This window comes from Microtus ochrogaster, linkage group LG8, assembly GCF_000317375.1.
Source record: "Microtus ochrogaster isolate Prairie Vole_2 linkage group LG8, MicOch1.0, whole genome shotgun sequence".
Classification (NCBI taxonomy): Eukaryota; Metazoa; Chordata; class Mammalia; order Rodentia; family Cricetidae; genus Microtus; species Microtus ochrogaster.
Genome location: NC_022033.1, coordinates 23,353,456 through 23,371,953, shown reverse-complemented (window position 1 = coordinate 23,371,953; position 18,498 = coordinate 23,353,456). Strand labels below are relative to the sequence as shown.

General features: G+C 41.0%; 1 protein-coding gene across 2 annotated transcripts in view; it reads left to right on the top strand.

The window, feature by feature from the left end:
- Window positions 1-18,498, top strand: part of Raly (RALY heterogeneous nuclear ribonucleoprotein) — a 75,735-nt gene that overhangs the window by 47,675 nt on the left and 9,562 nt on the right. For both annotated transcript variants that reach the window (XM_005363092.3, XM_005363093.3), the window contains exon 3: window positions 16,872-17,136. In XM_005363092.3, coding sequence (XP_005363149.1) covers window positions 16,881-17,136 — 256 coding nt within the window. In that variant the 5' untranslated portion in view covers window positions 16,872-16,880. The remainder of the gene's footprint in view (window positions 1-16,871; window positions 17,137-18,498) is intronic.

The following is an 18,498-nucleotide window of genomic DNA, read 5'->3' as shown; positions in this document are numbered from 1 at the left end:
CCTTTCTTTTTCCTTTTCCTTTCCTTTTCTTTTGCAGGGTTTCTCTTTTTAACAGCCCTGGCTGTCCTGGAACTAGGTCATGTAGAACAGGCTAGCCTTGAACTTGCAGATTGCCTGAGTGCTGTTGCCTGAACTCCCTCCTGAGTGCTGGGATGGTACCCGGCTACTTTTATTTATTTTTAAATCAATTGTTAGAGCATAAAAGTTTGTTTAGTATAATCTCTAATTATACAATAATAACAGGGGTAAAAGAACCATAGCTACCACAGCTGCTTCCAGCTCTGTCAGTTGAACTGAGTTGTTTGGAACTTTGGGAAGGTGCCGGGCTAGTAATAGGAGCTAGCTGGTTTTGCCAAAGTTGTAGTGCTTTGTTATTTGGCCTTTACTTTGATGTTCATGACAGCAAGAGCTTTTCGCTTAAGTATGAAGAAATACATTATGTGAAGCACAAATGACCATCTTGGTCATTACTCCAGTTCTGTTGTTCAGGATGGTAGCCTCAAACAAAGTTATTCCCGAAAGGAGAAGGTTTCCTGAACTACACAGTGCTGCATTCCTATACCTACCCCATGTAGACTAATTGAACAAAGGAACTTTTGAACTTTACATTGAAGTCCAGTCCTTCAGATCCAGTTCATACTGACTTGTTCACTGTGTTACATAGAGCAACTAATTTTGTCTTTGTACTGTGATCTATTCATGTGTAAAATGAGTGGCTTGTAATTGCTTAAGATTGTTGCATATGAATTTGGTGGCCTTAGTAACAGTCCTTATAGTTTTATCAGGGATTTGGACTTGATTATTGATAGTTCGGAAGCTCTGAAAGGTTTTAGGCAGTACAGTAGGTGCATGTTTGTCTGACCACAAGAGGAGATACTTAGTATTTGTGGAGTTAGTTACACAGCGAACAACAGGAGCTGGGCCTAGTAGGTCATAGCTGTAATCCCAGCCCTCAGCTAGCTGTCTGAAACAGGATCACTACAAATTAAAGGCTATCCTGACCACAGAGTGAGTCCCTGTTGTCTGATTTTTTTTTCTGGGGGAATGTGAACCAAAGTCTTACAGACGAGTTTAGTGAAACAATGAATTCATTGTGGGTAATATACCAGAGCGTAGGTAGCTGAGGGTGCCGGGTTGTTTATGGGAGTGTGAATGACTCTATGCAGTAGCAGCGTGGATAAGCCCACCCCTGCATAGATGGTGATTCTGGAGCTCCCTGCACAATTTATAGGTAGCTCGGTGAGACAAAATTCTCTCCCTGGCTACTGGTTACTATTTATAGAAACTGGACACAGACCGTGTGAATCTCAGGTTTTAGGATCTTTCTGAGCCTTGTGAATTTCCTTTGCTTCATGAGTCTATGGGTCATTATTGGTATTGCCCTTCCCCCAAGAATGGAGTCACCCCCCACCCCCCCGTGCTTCTGTTTGGAGGCAATAGCTATACAACAGAGAGGGCTGGAGAGATGGCTTATTGATTTAGAGTGCTCACTGATCTTATTGAAGATCTGAACTCAGTTCACAGCACCTATGTTGGTGTGTTTACAACCACCTATAGCTCCAGCTCTAAGGGATCTAATACCTTCTGTGGCATTTGTAGGCACTGCATTCACATGCCCAAGCACATATTCTTTACTTACACACACGCACACACACACCATTTTTTCATTTTATCTTTTTAAAAAACTCTTATTGCAATAAGCTAATGAAATAAAGTAATTGGCATTATTCTGAGTGGTCCTTTGTGCCAAACATGACACTATGGGATGATTTCTTAGAGCCTGTGTTAGTCAGTTCTTAGAATAAAACCTAAGCTAGCTTAATTTATTTTAAAAAAGTCTTGCAGTTTAGAGGTTCAAACCCATAGTCAGTTGTCCTTTTGCTTTGTGTCCATGGCAAAAGTGCACGATGAACCAAAATTGCTGACAGGACAATCCAGGTAGCAAAGATCTCCCATCTCTCAAAAGTTCAGTCACCTCCCAGTGATACCATTCCCAGGACCAAGCCTTTGATGCATGGATCTTTGGGGCAGGGAGGGGTATGTGGGGGCATTCACCATTTAAACTATAGCAGAGTCGTAAATTATATTTGACTCAGCACCCATATCTCTACCTGAATGTGGGGATTAAAACCAAAACCATAGCAAGTGAGTGCACTTGTTATCTTTAGGATAGAGCTTTTTGTGAGGCTGTTAGGGACGGTGGTCAGAATTTCCAGGGGGAAGGATTGTTGTAATGTGGAAAATATTGATTCTATTTGAAAGGATTTTAATGAACCCTTATACTTGAGAGGCAACACACTTGGTTGCAGTGCTAATTTGAACTGTCCCGTTCTGCTTCCAACTGATTGCCTGCCTGGGTGGCTCTGCCTGTGCAGACTTCCCACCCTTACGGGGTCTTCTTGCCAGAAGCTCCATTGCACACTCAGCACGAGATCTCTTTCTACCTTTACAGTACTGCACCGGGATAGGACAGAAATTTATTTCCCCTTTACAGGTGGGGAACCCTGAGGTTTTTGTTGTTTTGAGACAAGGTCACATTGTGTAGCTGGATCTGGTCATCTATCTGCCTTAGTCTTGACAGGGTAGGGAAGAAGTTGGGATCCACAGTGGGATTGGAAGTCTGCACTACCACACCTTGAGGAGACGCAACCTTGTGCTTTGAAGAAGTAAAGTACCTTCCCAAGGTTTCTTAGCTAGTAGAGGTGGGATTTAGGCCCTAGGGTTAACCTTTGGCCTGGCCTAGTAAGGGGTGAGTTAGTCATCTTCTCTGTTATTCTTTGCTTTCTCTATTATAGACCCCAAAAGGGTGACATATGCACCACTGTGGCACAGCCCTGTGCTGTGATTGGAGTAGATTCCAGCAGATACAGAGTAAGAGTGAACAGGATGCCTTACACTTCAGCCCTCAAGGTTTTCTTGTCCATATAGAGACTAATCTGTGTGTCTGGTTCTCAGTGCACGAGGTAGCCCTTTTTGGGGAGCTTTGCTTAAAGGCACTTTTTCTATTCTCTACAACTTGAGTTCTTTGTAGGACCTATAGGTTCTTTTTTTTCAGATAATCATTATTTATTCTTTGAACACTTGATGGACATTCAGAACCATCCCTGTGACGTTAAAAGATAAGGCTCTCCTAGACTTTGATGATTCATTTAAAGAGTCTTGATTGTATCCAGTGATATTACTATTCCCTTCATCATAGTTTGACTCAGATTACTGTTAAAGCAGAGCTGAACCACCTGTCTCATCATAATCACAAGGAAATTTTTTTAATGAGTTCTAACAGTAATAATTATGATAGGAGGAACCAATGATGTATGCCTTGTTTGTTTGATTTTGAGTTCTGGGATTACCAAACTTAACTTTATTTGCATGCTTTGTAATGTTTTCGAAGCTTCTTGATTAAGTTGTTTTTTATCTTCCAACAACCCTGTTAATATGTACAACTACTTACATCTGCACAAGCAGTGTAACGTATTTTGGAGGCTGGAAAGATGACTCAGTGGTTTAGTACACTTGTTGCTCTTGGAGAGGACATGAGTGAACTTCCCAGTACCTACATGGGGACTCACAACCATCTGTAACTCCAGTTTCAGGGGACCCTGTTATGCCCAAAGTACAGATCCCCAAATACCACCATGAGACTGATGATGTAAAAGCAAAGAGTCTTTATGATGAATTAACATGGGCCTGTCAGGAGCACCATCTGCAGCAGTGCAGGGAGGGTTTTGTTTTGTTTTGTTTTCTTTATAATAATGATCAGACAAAGAGGGAAGGACTTAGGAAGCAGTCAACCCCAAGTCCTTGGCCATGCAGGTTTGGAATTCCTGCATGGCCACGGACTTGGGGTTGACTGCTTCCTATGGGGTGAGGAGTTGCCTGCTTCTGGGCTCTCCTATTAAGGGGAGGAGTCCATGGTGTCTGGGGTCAGGGAGAGGTCACACTCCTAGAATAGGGGGACTGTCTCCTGCTCAAGGATTGGTTGGGTTTTCCTGCTTGGGAATTAGTTGGTTTTGTATTTCAGTTGGTCAGGGGTAGAGTTGGCTCTGATTTCAGGGCCAAACTTTGTTTCTTTTACTGGTCCTTTTTTAGCCTTTTGGCTCTAATTTTAGGGTCAGGGCATATTTCTTTAACTGGCTCTGTGTATTTCTTTGGCTCTGGTTTCAGGGTCAGGGTGTTTTTTGTTCAGGGATAAGGTGTCTGTTTAACTGGCAGTTTTCAGAGTAGTCTTGATACCAAAGTCTAAAAAAATTAAGCTAAATGACTTGGAAGAAATGAAATTAATTATTATTATTATTTGCTTTGTTTTCATAGAGTTTGATAGGCAGAGTCTGGAACCATTCTTTAAGTTATGGATCTGTTACTGGTAGTTCAGTCTAAGTGTGAAAATTGAGAGTAAAATAATTAGAAACCTTGGTTACTTGACATTTTCTTGTATCAGTATTTATGTATAATAAATTAGAATTTTAAAAAGCAACAACAATAACAAAAAACCCTGATCTTTCATGAATAGTTTTGAGAAATCCTGGCTTACTTGGTTTGTGTGATGAAGTGTAAAAGAGCTTCAGTCTTTCTATTACACTATTAGTACCTACCTCAAAGAGTTGCTTTATAGATGATTTGATGGTAAATATTTGGGTTACTTAACATATGTGTCTGCACTGCACTGTGTGCACATTACTTCATCCGTACTCCCACTCTGAAGCAAGTCTTGCTGTCACTCTCATTTTTCTGAGACTTCGGGTAGGTTATAGGACAGTAAATGTATATTGATCTGGATGGAGCTATGCTATTTTCTGCATAGTGTACAGAGGAACTGTCCCTTGTCCCCCTGCTTTTTCTGTGGTACCAGAGGTAAGAGTTCTATCACTAACCTAACTTAGTTTTGACCTTAAGGAAGTCACTTTGTCTGGTTCTTAATTTTTTCCTGCCATGATAGAGGAACCATATTTTATCATTTTGCATTCCTTAGCATCTAGCATGACAGGACTTAGCATATTATGGGTGTTGAATACTGTGACCACTGATTATAACAGAGGTTTTTTTAAAGGTCCTTTCAGTTTGTTTTATCTGAACATCTTAGGTACTTTATCGTCTGCCTTTCCTCTGAAGGGATCATGTTTCATATTGTTTACCTAATATATATGTATGTATAGTTGATCTTATTTCCTCATGTCTCTAACCTACTACTTTAAGACAGCCAGTATGGTGCAATGAAATGTGTCTGAAGTAAACCACCAGGGTTAATATAAGGTAAGGGTGGAAGGGGCTGGCTCAAAAGTCAGGAAAAGTATGTTTGTCTACTCTTATTCTATGGGATTTGGGCCTAGGGCAACCCTGCCAGGCCTGAGTAATGGCTGAAGCCTGGAGCAAGGTTTTCCATGTGCTGTATTGGGGTCTCCAGTAATTGGAACATGGCACTTTCCAACTTATAATGGATAGCAGAACAGAGGGGCATTTGTCACTGCCTGACTTCCCTGCAGGAGAAAGGCTCATAAGTCACAGCTGACAAACCCTTTGATGACTTTTAAACTTCATTTACAGCAAAGAATAGCTATAATCAAGCAACAGCAAGCAGTGACTAATCTTACCACATTATCACTGTGAGGAGCCAGCCTCATGAGGCATGAGAAGTGGGAGGGGGCCATTTTGCAGTTTCCCAGCAAGTGCTGATTGGCTCTTGAAGGGCTTGTGAGCATGGTATAGGAAAGATCACGTAAATTTGCCTGAAGGATCAGAAGCTGACCAACCCTAGACTCAGTATCGAAGCCATTCTTTCCCAAGGTTAAAAGAACCAATTCTGGTCTCTCAGATGTGTGCCGTCTCTTATCTTAAATAGGACTAAGTAGTAACTTGTCTTTGGTTACATGGAATGTACATCGTCCTTTGCCTCAGGAAGAGGCTTAAAAGACAAGACAGTTCAGGTATGTAGTAAGGGCTTTTTATATGATTAGCCATATATACAGACCTGAAGGGTCTTTTGTGGTCTAAAATCTAATGTTTTATGTGTTCCAGAGAGTGACCTATGAGAGCCAAATTTTTGGTTTTGAACAAAGGAGCTAAGTACATAGCAATCCAAGATAAAAGACTAAATAGCAAATGATAGATACACAGGTGATAGATAGCCAAGCAAAACATTATATCAGGTTCTCAAAACATCAGCAGAAATTGACTGGGGAAGCCTCTTTAAGTCAGTCAAGTCTGCTAGAGTTCCCAATAGAGTGACTCACTAGTCAGGTCCCCTTGAATGAGGGTGACAAGTCAAAGAACAAATAGCAGCAGATAGAGAAACTATCAAATGGGTACTCAAAGATCTGGCTGGACTTTCAGCCTTTCTTTCCCATTGTAGGTAGTTTTATATTGTGGGATAAATGGTAGCATTACCTCTGTTGGGAATGTTTTACCTTCTAGCTATTCTCAAAGTAAAGTAACTTTGCTTTGGGGTTGTTTCATTGTGCTCTTTCTCTTTGTTACAGCAGAGGTAAGAGGACCAACTTATCTCCAGATAAGGGGCTGTGGAGGACACTTTGATATGAACATCCTTGGGTCTGAAACAGCAAGGAAACCCTGATTTCAGGACTAGCTTCTCAGTGAGCACAAGTGGCACATAGCAGTTTATAGTATATAGTAGATTGTATGAGGTCGTATGAACATTACTGGTAAAGCCAGGATCATTCTTGTGGATGGAGAAATCACCGAGAATGATCTCATGGAGAAGGAAGAAACATATATGATCAGACAAGCTGCAATTTTCTCGCTCTAATCATGCAAATTGCTGTGACTCTTAGACTCAGTTGCTTGTTAGTTTTTGATTTTCTTTCTTTGTGGTACAGGGGAGAGAACCTAGGACTTATGCATGCACACTAATAAACAAGTACTCTACTACTGAGCTACATTACATCCCCAGCCAGAGACTCAGTTTTTTTAAAATATTTATTTATTTATTTATTATGTATACAATATTCTGTCTGTGTGTATGCCTGCAGGCCAGAAGAGGGCACCAGACCTCATTACAGATGGTTGTGAGCCACCATGTGGTTGCTGGGAATTGAACTCAGGACCTTTGGAAGAGCAGGCAATGCTCTTAACCACTGAGCCATCTCTCCAGCCCCCGAGACTCAGTTTTTTAATCTGCAGAGTAAAGAGAATATTTATGCTAATTTCTTAGGTTGGTCATAATAGTATAAAGCTTCCACATATTTTGGTTAAAGTCTATGTGTTGTGTACTCTCTCAAGACAAAGAGTAAGTATGCGTCTGTCAAGGGACTAGGAGACAGTAACAGATGTTCTCCCATTTCAAACATTTTCCAGCCCTACTCTGTATATGTATTAAAAGAAGCAGGTGCGGGAGGATAAGTTTGAAAGACGATTCCAGATATTGTTCCCACAGTTTAGTTTCTTGCCACCACCCAGTGGTGATTCATCTTAGAGCGCCATGGTAGATCTTTCTCTCATGTTTCTCCTCCTGTCTGGGACCCCAAACTTTTGCTTAGGCTACTTCTGAGGCAGTGGACTTTTACCAAGGCACATCTGCTTTGTGACCATGAAGGTATCCCGTGTTTGAGTCTAGTTACCAGACTCATTACCAGATGAATAAACATATAGCTTATTTGCTAGTATTTGGTCTATAATTAGCTTAGAATTTGGATTTTTAGTGATTATTAGATGGATAGGTAGGGTTGTGGGTGACTTCTCTTAGTAACTTAAGTCAGTTTTAAAGATTGTTAAGATAGTTACCTACCCATCATTTGTTGCATTTCCCCATAATTGTTAAGGAGCATGTTTCATAGATTCTAAGCTTCCACCCAAAGCCACAGTCAAAAGTTGAATCTGTGTATAAGATAACAGGAGAGGTGGGATACACACTTGGACCATGGTGTGGAGTGAGTGTGACTGAAGCCTCCTGTTTCTGCTTTACATGTCCCTTCAGGGCCTTCTACATACTGACAACAGTGAAGTAGGACCGAACTAGGGCCTTATGGCACAAGTGACTGTGGGTGGCCTATGCAAAACCTGGAATCCCTTCTTATGCTGTGACAGTTTGACAGGCATGGAGAGGAGACACTGTTGTTGTTCGTAGGTACTAGCTAGACACTAAGACAAGGGTTAAGAGAATTATATAGGCCTTCTATTCTAACTCTTACTCTCTGATTAAATAATACTGCTTTGGGAGACACAGGTAAAAACCATCAGAACTGGACTGTGGAGCACCGAGAGTGTTCGACTGGATTAATCTGTTTTCATGGGACATTGGGTTATCCGAGGTGTTAGTTTCTGTCACTGTGACAAAATAGATGAATAAATCATGATAATAATAAATCAGTTAAGGAAAGTGAGGGTTTGTTTGGGCACACAGTTTCAACTCATTATTGGTTCTTTGTTTCTGGGTCTGGTAAAGCAGAATGTCTTGGTAGAGGGCATGGTAAAGCAAAGTACTCATCTTAAGGTGGCCAGATGCAGAGAGGCAGACAAGAGCGAGAGATGAGTGAGATACATGCTTCAGAGACGTGTTGTGATGACTTACAGCTCCAACCAGGTGCTGCCTCCTTACAGCCATTTCTGCCATGAGGTTATCAGTGGGTGGGTTAATCCTTGGTAGACTGACTGTCATCTTCATAGTATAGTTATTAAAAAATAGTGCTTCTAGTTGGGGAATAAGACTTCAGTATATGAATCTTTGGGGCTGTTGTTATCCAAATCATAACATTCTGTTTGTTTCTTTGTGCTTTTTGTTGTTTTGTTTTGTTTCTTTTTCTTTTCTCCTAGGCAGGATTTCTCTGTGTTTCCCTGGCTGTCCTGGAACTCACTTAGCCCAGAACTCACTTTGTAGACTGGGTTGGCATTGAACTCACAGAGATCAACGTGACTCTGCCTCCTGAGTACTGTGATTAAAGGCATGCATTGCCACTGCCACCCAGCCCCTAACCTAACATTAGACTGATACACCCCCCACCTCCCCCCCACACCTACCTACCTACCTATCTACCTACCTACCTACCTATCTATCTATCTATCTATCTATCTATCTATCTATCTATCTATCTATCTATCTATCTATCATTTTTGAGGCAGGATCTCCATGTAGCCCTGAGTGTCTTAGAATTTGCTGTATACACTAGATAATAGAGGAACAGAACTTGTAGAATGAATCTATATATGTAGAAAGGGGATTTATTAGAATGCCTAATCCAACAATGGCTGCCTATGAACAGAAGGTCCAGGAATCCCGTAGTTCAGTCCAAGAGACTGGATGTCTCAGCTGGTCCCCAGTATACACTAGAATTCCAAAGAAGTAGGCTCTAATGCCAGTGAAGGAATGCACTTGCCCGCAAAAGTGAGAGCAAGCAGGCAAAGAGAAAGTGTGCTTCCTTCCATGTTATTTATATAGGCAGCCAGCAGAAGACATGGCACAGATTAAAAGTGAATCTTCCTACCTCAAAAAATTCAGATTAGAAATGGGTCTTCCCACTTCAGATGGTTTAGTTAAGAAAATTCTCTCATGGGTGTGCCCAACCACTTGGACTTAGTTAATTCCAGATATAGTCAAGTTAACAACCAAAAATAGCCATCACATTGGGCTAGCCTTGAACTCACAGAGATCAGCTTTCCTCTGCCTCCAGAGTGCTGGAATTGTCTATCACCATGCCTTACTTAATTTTTTAAATTTTAAACACTTTAAAAACATAATTTATTTTTATTTTATGTTCATTGGTGTTTTGCCTCTATGTATATCTGTGTCAGAAGCCCTGAAACTGGAGTTGCAGACAGATATGCACTCCCATGTGGATGCTGGGAGTTGGATTTGTGTCTTCCAGAAGAGCAGTCAGTATTCTTTAACTGCTGAGCCATCTCTCTAGCCCCCTAGCTTCAATTTTCTTAAAAATTACATTTATTCACTTACTTAGTCAGTCTGTGGGGCTAAACATTTGGAGTTTAGAGGAGAGCATTTGAGAACTGATTCCCTTCCTCTGCTGTGAATGTCCTGTGGGTCTAACAAACTCAGGTCTTCAGGCTTGGTGGCAAGTGCCATTACAAGCTGAGCCACATCACTGGTTCCCTGGGTACTATCTGGCCATAGCAGAATAGTTTAAATCTGCTCAGTAGTTGAGGATTCTGAGGCCTAGCAAGTGTGAGGGAGAGGGACATGAACAAGCTCATAAATTGACAGGACTAGATTTGGAACCCAGTCCTCCTACCTGACTCTGAAGTTTGGGCTGTTTTTTGCTTTTTCATCATGTTTTGTCTTTGTTTTGAGGAAAAACAAAACTAACAACAATAATAAAAACTAGGTGCCCCAAATGGCTTTTTTAATTTTTATTTTTTGAGACCGGGTCTTAGCCATGTAACCCTGGATGCCCTGAAACTCACTGTTTAGATCAGGCTGGCCTTGACTTATGAAATATACCTGCTTTGGTCTTTTAAGTGGTGGGATTAAAAGCCCATGCCACCATGGTGAAAGAGGGCTTCTTGACAACCAAGAGAGCAGTCTCTACTTGGTTTCAGCAAGGCCAGTACAGGAAACACTCCAAAATGGTTTTTGAATGTGAGGTATAGAAGTTGGGTAGTAGCCAGGGGGTGGTGGTGCACACTTTTAATCCCAGCACAGAGGCAGGCAGATCTGAGTTTGAGGTCAGCCTGGTCTGGTCTACAAAGTAAGTTCCAGAACAGAGGAACTAAACAGAGAAATCCTGTCTTGAAAAACTAAATAAGTTAATTAATTAATAAAAAAGAATTTGGGCAGTAATAGAAATATGTAAATTCTATATCTTTTACTTATTTTATTATGGGGGTGAAGACAGGGTTTCTCTGTAGCTTTGGAGCTTGTCCTGGAACTCACTCTGTAGACCAGGCTGGCCTCGGACTCGCAGAGATTCACCTGTCTCTGCCTCCCAAGTACTGGGATTAAAGGCATGCACCACCATTGCCCAGCCCTATATTTTTTCAAAATTTACTAAAGAGAAAACAGAGCACTTTCAAATTGATTAGCCTCCTTGGTTACTACACAGATCTGAAAAGATAATCAGGGAGATGCTTTCTGTTTTCAGAAAAAGAATGTTAACAAAAATTTTTTTTTTGTAGAAATCACATGTCTTGTCAGGTCACATGAACAGCTGAGCCAAAGTGGAGCCTTATGGATCTGTAGCCAGTTCAGTTTGCACTTCCATACTTTTAAAAGCCTTCTGTGGTTGGCTAGATGAGAGCTGAAGTTTCTCATGGGAGTGGAAATTGTCAGTGCTACTTGGGAAATTAGTTCTGTCTGGCCAGTAATGATCATTTGGGCAGTGTTAATGAGGGGGGCCTGATGAGTTTAATGAGATTAATAGATGTTCTGTCATCCATGGGTGCCTAGTAACCAGGATCTCTGGGCTAAAGGAGTCCCTAGACATTGACCCATCTAATTGCTTAGCTTTCTCCAGAGATAGTCTCCTATCACTGACAGCTATTTACCAGCTTGCTGCCCTAGAGTTATCTCAGGGCAAAGGCAGGAAAATGAAGCCAGAAGTAACCCAACATGACTGGCTAAAACTGACTAAGCAGCATCGGGCAACAAGACCAAGAGTAGCAGCTCCTCCTTAGAGGAACAGGTTCAGTCCTGGGCAGGTTTAAACACTAGGCTTAATTTAATCTGAGATTAGGATTGAAGCCTAATTAGGGAGTCATGGCTGAATCAGAGTCAGGTTTACAGATAATCTGTAGAATGTCAGGTCCCCTCACTAGCTGCTTGACCTTACATAAATCATAGAACTTCAAAAAAACTGCAGTCTTTAAAAGGGGTTGGGGGGATGACTAGCAATATTATTTTAATCCTTTTGTGATTCTATGACAAAAATTGTTATTTTATGAACAATAAATGTATTTCTTTAAGTTCTAGAGTTCAAAATGAAGGTATCAGGGCAAGTCTTTTTGTTCTCTTCTTATATTGTGGAGAGGGAAAGGCAGTTCTCAGGAGGGTCTTTATATTATAAAGATACTAAAACCCATTTATGCAGAGTTGGCTCTTATGCCCTAATAACCTTCTAAAGACTCCATTGTCATCTGTCCTTAGATAACCCTTGTGTTATCTGAGTGCTTTAGAAAGAAAGTTGCTATTAATGATAAAGATAACCATTTCTGGAGAAAGCTAAGCAGTTTGCCCATAAGTTCTACTGCCTCTGTGGCTCAGCTGCTCTTGGTTACCAGGCAGTGAGGGATGGACAGAAGGCCTGTTGATCTATCTCTTAAACTCTTAGAATTAGATTTCAACATAGAATTTGAAGGAAGAATGAGATTCTAAATGCCTCACAGACAGACATCTATGGCATTCACAAAAGTCCTATGCAATTTGAAGAATTGTACAAGGGGGGGGAGAAAAAGGGGGGGTTGGCGTGTGTGTGTGTTTGACTCAGATGAATATTCTTGCTCTAGAAACTATTACCTCAAGAATTTTTCCACACACAATCTGGCCCCTGTAGATACCTGCTTTTTTGTTTTGTTTTTCAGTCAGACAGACCTGAATTCCAGTTGTGGCTTTGTTTTATTAACTAATTACTTTGTCTCATTTTCCTATTTAAAAAACAAATCTTATGTGAAGGTTAAATGGGAAGAGATGTATGAAGCACTGGTACTCAGAATCAGAGGCTCTTTTTACTGCTGTGAATTTGGGTAGATTCTCAGTTACCAAAAATTTAGGAGTTGTCCATACTTTTTAGGACTTTTGTATGTTTGCAAAGCTCTTTTTTTCCCCCCCTAGTGTTGGCTTTTGTGTTCTAGAACATAGTTTCTGCCCGAAATGTTTGAACTTGGGAAAATGGTCGATTTTTATTTTTGCCAAATTTTCTTTCTTACTAACTTGGAGAAGCTGGCCCATCCCTTTGAGCTGTAATTGCATTTCAAAGCTTTTGTTCCTGGTGGGATTTAATTAGTAAGGCTCCAGCTTTTAAGCAGTTGTTTGTCTAGCAAGTGAAAGTGAAGACAGTGGCCTAGGAGGCAGTCCCTCTAGTTTTCCTTCAGCATAGCAGTGTTTTGGTTTTTTTTTTACAATGTCGTTACGTTTTTTAAGTGAATGATTACAATGAGTTCAAATAAAAAAATGTTTTCCATATCCCTTATATGATTATACATTTTACATATTACAGGTGAAAATGAATTATCCCCAAGAACCCACATACATTCATATCCAACTTGTTAGAGATTAACAGAGTGTAAGCAAGCCAGGTATTTTCTCAGCCAGTTCTTTTACTAGCGGGCTGCATTTTGTGGTTACAAAGAAAGGATCAATCACTTTATTATTTATCTCAAACGGTAATCTTTTTTTTTTTTTTTTTTTGAGCTGCTGTCTTTGTTTTCTGTCCCATGCTTTCCTGAATGCCCATCTCACTTAAAGGAAAAATAGAATACAAAAATCCTGATCTTGTGGGGTATGATATAGCCCATCTCTGTAATTTTAGCACTTGGGAAGTAGAAGTAGGGGGAAGACTTTAAGGCCAGCTTGAGCTATATGAGACTTTGTCTTTAAAGAGGGAGGTGGGGGAGAGGATATCAAAGGGCCAGGGCAAAAAAAAAAAAAAAAAAAAAGACAACAACAACAAAAACACCTAGACTTAGAGCTAGAGGACATCCCAAACCCAGGCTGTTCTGTGGTATCTGGCCAGGTTCTTCTCCATTATTTTATTTTATTGCCACAGTTAGAACATAAAAACAAAGTTCCAGCTAATCTATTATTACAGATTTCTCTAATAACACATGTGGTTGTTGTATGACCTCTGCCCTCCCATGCCCACTACTTACCTCTCCTCAGTTGTATTGTTATAAAAAAAAATCTTGGAGTTTTTGGTACTTTGCTTTTAGTCACACAGTTTATAAATCAAGGTTTGCCTGGCAGTAGGAATACTTTATCAAATGAGGTAGTTTTTGCTGAAATGTATATTGATATTTTTAGGATTCCTACTCTGAGACACATTAATCTTGATGTAGTGGCACAAGCTGGTGATCCCAGCACTTGAGAAGCAGGAGAGTCTGGAGTTTGTAATCATCCATGGCTATATAGCCAGTTCAAAACCAGCCTTAGTTACATGTTACTTTGTCTTTTTTTAAAGATCAGAGGAATAAAGGGAGAAATATAAAATAGGGCTATTTATTAAGTTGGGGGTTGTTGGTTTGTGAGGGTGGGTGTTTGGACCTGACCAGCAAACCAGGCCTGAAAGCTAGGCCGTATGGCATACACCTCTGTGATACGATTCAAGTGTTCTACAACTCACTAGACATGTGTCTGTCCTCTTGGGCTTATGGAGTCTACAGAATAGCATACAGCCTACATGCCAAAGTATCCTGCAATACTTAAAATTCAGCTGGGAGCATATAGATTGAGAGTTTGAGATTTGGGTACCAGAACATGTTCATTTAGCAGCCACATGCATAAACGTTCTGTGTCCTTTCTACAGAGCAGAACAAGGCGACACAGTTGACTTGACTTGTGGTATCCTGAGAATGTACTCCATTCTGCTCATAACTCTTGTTTAGAGTGGTCCCACCAGCAGTAGTGTTAATAGAATAGACAGATATACAGGTTGTACTAATATTCGATCTTGTAAAATCCTCCACAGTTTGCAAGGTTCTTTTATATTTATTGTCCCAAGGCTCAAGTGAGTTGAGAAAAGATTGGCAGAGCCAAACCTGAAAGACTTCTCCAGTAAACCAGTGAGTGCTAATCTTTCCACAGTACTACACAAGGGTGTGCAGTGAATGCTCCCTACTAACAGCATGTTAGACACTCCTGTCTGTGGGAATCCACTACTGCCTGTCTTTGTCAGGTAAACGGCAGAGCCAGCAGCCATTGCATCTGAACTATATCATCTCTGCCTTCCCTCTTTCTCCGTCCACACTCTAGGCCTGGCTGGCTTCCTCCTGCCAAACAAAGTGGCATCTCTGCATAATTTTGAGCAGGATCAGTCACCTAGTGTCACATAGGCAGCTTATAGTTTCTTTATATTTGTGGAGGGACACAGAATTAACCTTTGATTGACTTATCATCCAGGTAGGAGGATTGTTGTAACTGAAAGATGGGGACCATTAAACATTTCCTATTGCTTATGGAGAGTGTATTTGGTGTGTTCATGGATATCTCCTTGTGTCCTTCACTGATTAAACTTAGTAATGAGCCAAGTCAGTTCTAAAGCTCATACCAGCCTCTTCCTCAGTCGCAGCAAGATAAGCTTTGAGACCTTGCTTTAGGATCGTACAGAAAGATTACACATTTCTTCAGCTTGAAGTCTTAATTTTCTGGGGAAAAAAAGCCCCCCGCTCCCCCAGTATTAGGTAGAATAAACAGGCAGGCTGGTGAAGGCTTTTATACATTTTGATTGGAGACTATTTAGTACCTTTTGAAACTGCCCTAGAAGATGAGATTGGAGTTGCACACAGAACACAGGGCCAGTAAGTACAAATGCCAACACGAAACCGCAGACTTTGCCTTCTGGAATTAACATCTCTTGGTGCTTATGCCAAGGTGCAGTTGTTCTGCAGAGGGGCTCTGTGGAGGGGCTCGGTGGGGTACAGATTTTTCCCCCCTTTGAAAGACCAAGTGTAATTAGCTGGCCTGAAATTTACTGTGTAGACCAGGTTGGCCTTGAACTCACCTGCCTCTGCCTCCTGAGTGCTAGGATTAAAGGCAACAGGACTTACATTTTAAAAAGTCAAGTATAGGGATATGCACTTGTAATACAAGTGCTAGAAGAAACAGAGGTAGGCTTACTGGCTAGCGAGGTCAGCCTACTCAGTGAAGATTAAAAAAACAGTCTCAAAAAACAAAACAAGCAGGCAGATTGTACCTGAGGCATGATAATTCAGTTTGTCTACTGACCTGCATATAGACACACGTACAAGAGGAGTTGCAAACTCGTTTATGAACTGAACTGATTTTGAATCAGTATAAAGTGAATACCTAATAAATTAAATTACTAAAGACCATTCTCAGGTAAATTTGTTATCTTAACTATTTAAATTGGCTTTAACTCTAGGAGGCAGTGATAGAACTGACAGAAATGGGCTTTAAAAGTGTTTAAATGCCTCTTATTAGCAAGTTAATAATCTTAAAAAAAGCTGAGTCTCAGTTTCTGGTAAAATAATCTATATATTCATCCACAAGTTTTTGGGATCAATCAGTATTATATGCTACCGTTAGCCTACAGTAAGTGCACTTTTTGTAGAGTGGCTGGCACAATAAAGACTTTATTGGCTGGGTTAGTAAAGATGAGGGTGTACATCTAGATCAGACTAAGCAATTTTTATAATAGGGAACTTCAAAAATCCCTTGAAATAGCTTGTGTCCTCTTTGTTATGGCTCTGCATTGAAGGAACAGAAATGCTGTAGAAAAATAATAAATTTCGTTTTTAAACAGGGTAACATTTGTGATAAGTATTTTAAAAGATACAGGGTTTAAGAAAAATGGAGTCAGGGCTGGAAAGATGGCCCAGGGATTGAGAGCCCTGGCTGGCTGTTCTTCCAGAGGACCGGATTCTACCCCTAGCACTCACATGGTGGCTCGCAGCTCTCTGTAACTTCTAGTTTCCTGCCGAAAAACACCCAATGCTAATTAAAAGGAGTCAAGAGACTGGTTAAAGCCAGCCTTGCTGTTGACTAGCATTATTAACTTCCAGTGTTGGTTTTTCCCATGTGAGTACCAAATAAGGGAACATTGTAAGCCATCTAGTATAAGACTAACAGCCAGTAAGTGGCAACTGTTGATAATGTAACAAGAAAACAGGCTGCAGGGACAGGGAGGATGGGTGTCATAGGGATGAGAATGTGAGCAAGGCAAGGAACAATCCAGGTTAGTCACATATGGGCCACGAGCCTAGCTTGGGAGCCCAGTTTCACATTGGCATTATCTTTTCAGGTGGATACCATGTCCTTGAAGATTCAGACCAGCAATGTAACCAACAAGAATGACCCCAAGTCCATCAACTCTCGGGTCTTCATTGGAAACCTAAACACGGCTGTGGTAAAGAAGTCAGATGTGGAAACCATCTTTTCCAAGTATGGCCGTGTGGCTGGCTGTTCTGTGCACAAAGGCTATGCTTTTGTCCAGTATGCAAATGAGCGCCATGCCCGGGCAGCTGTGCTGGGAGAGAATGGACGGGTGCTGGCTGGACAGACTCTGGGTAAGTTAACCTCTGCTGTCCTCTATGTAGCTACTGTCTGGGATTTTATGATTGCAGCGTATATAAGTTATATTTGTAATTCTTAAATGAGTGCCTATAAGGGATTATTAGAGGGACCCCTTTTCTCCTGTCTTTGCTTTCCCAACGAGTCTTTTTTAAAAATTATTTGTGTTTCTGGGTATGATGGCGTGTGCCTTTAATCCCAACACTTGGAAGGCAGAGGCAAGTGGATCTCTGAGTTCAGGGCCAACCTGCTCTATAGAGTGAGTTCCAGGGCAACCAGGAATACACAGGGGGATCCTGTCTCAAAATAAATGAATGAATGAATGAATGAATGAATGAATGAATGAATGAATGAATAAGGTTTGTATACACTTACACATGAATATGTCTATCATGGCTCCTGTGTAGAGAGACGTCAGAGGACAGCTTTTATGGAGTTGGTTCTCTGTTCCCACCTTCATGTGGGTTCTTAGGATCAGACTCAGGCCATCAGGCTTACTAGACAAAACCTTTCTCCCTGTTCTTCATAGCCTCTTTGTTTCCCCTTAAATTTTTTTTCATACAGTATATTTTGAATATTCCCCAACTCCTCCCAGACTGTTTTTTTCTGAGATAGGGTTTCTCTGTAGCTTTGGAGTCTATCCTGGAACTTGCTCTGTAGACCAGGTTGGCCTCCTAAGTGCTGGGATTAAAGGTGTGTGCCACCACCGCCTGGCTTCCTCCCAGATCATACCCACCCATCTAATTTTGGGTTTTTTTCCCTCTTTCTCTCAAAGAAAGATAAGAATAAAAACAAGGAAAATTAAATAAGCAAAAAAAAAAAAAACCCAGAGAGATAAAAATGAAGCAAAAAGCCCCCCTCCAGGAAAAACAAACAAAAAACCATGAATTTAGTTTAGTGTTGGCCAACTCCTCCTGGGCAGGGGCCTGCCCTGGTATGTGATAAACACACTGGAGCAAACTAATTTTTCTTTTGCTGGCAGATATCAGTTGCAAATAACCTCTTATTTAGGAGTAAGGATACTTTGTTCAATTAACCCCTTTAAGTGCTACAACCTGGTTGGGCTCGAACCTGTGTAGGTCCTGTGTGTGCTGCCACAGCTTCTGAATTCAGATGCGCATTAGTCCTGTTGTGTCTGGAAGACACCGTGTCTTTGAAATCATCTTATCACTTCTGGCTCCGGCCTTTCCACCTCCTCTTCTGCATAGATCAGTGTGCCTTGAGGGGAGTGGTTTGATGAAGACATCCTATTTAGAACTCACATTGCTCAGTCCTGGGTGTCTTTTAATTCCTGTCTATTGTAAGAAGCAGCTTCTCAGATGTGGGTTGAGCAATGCACTCGCTGATCTACCGTCATA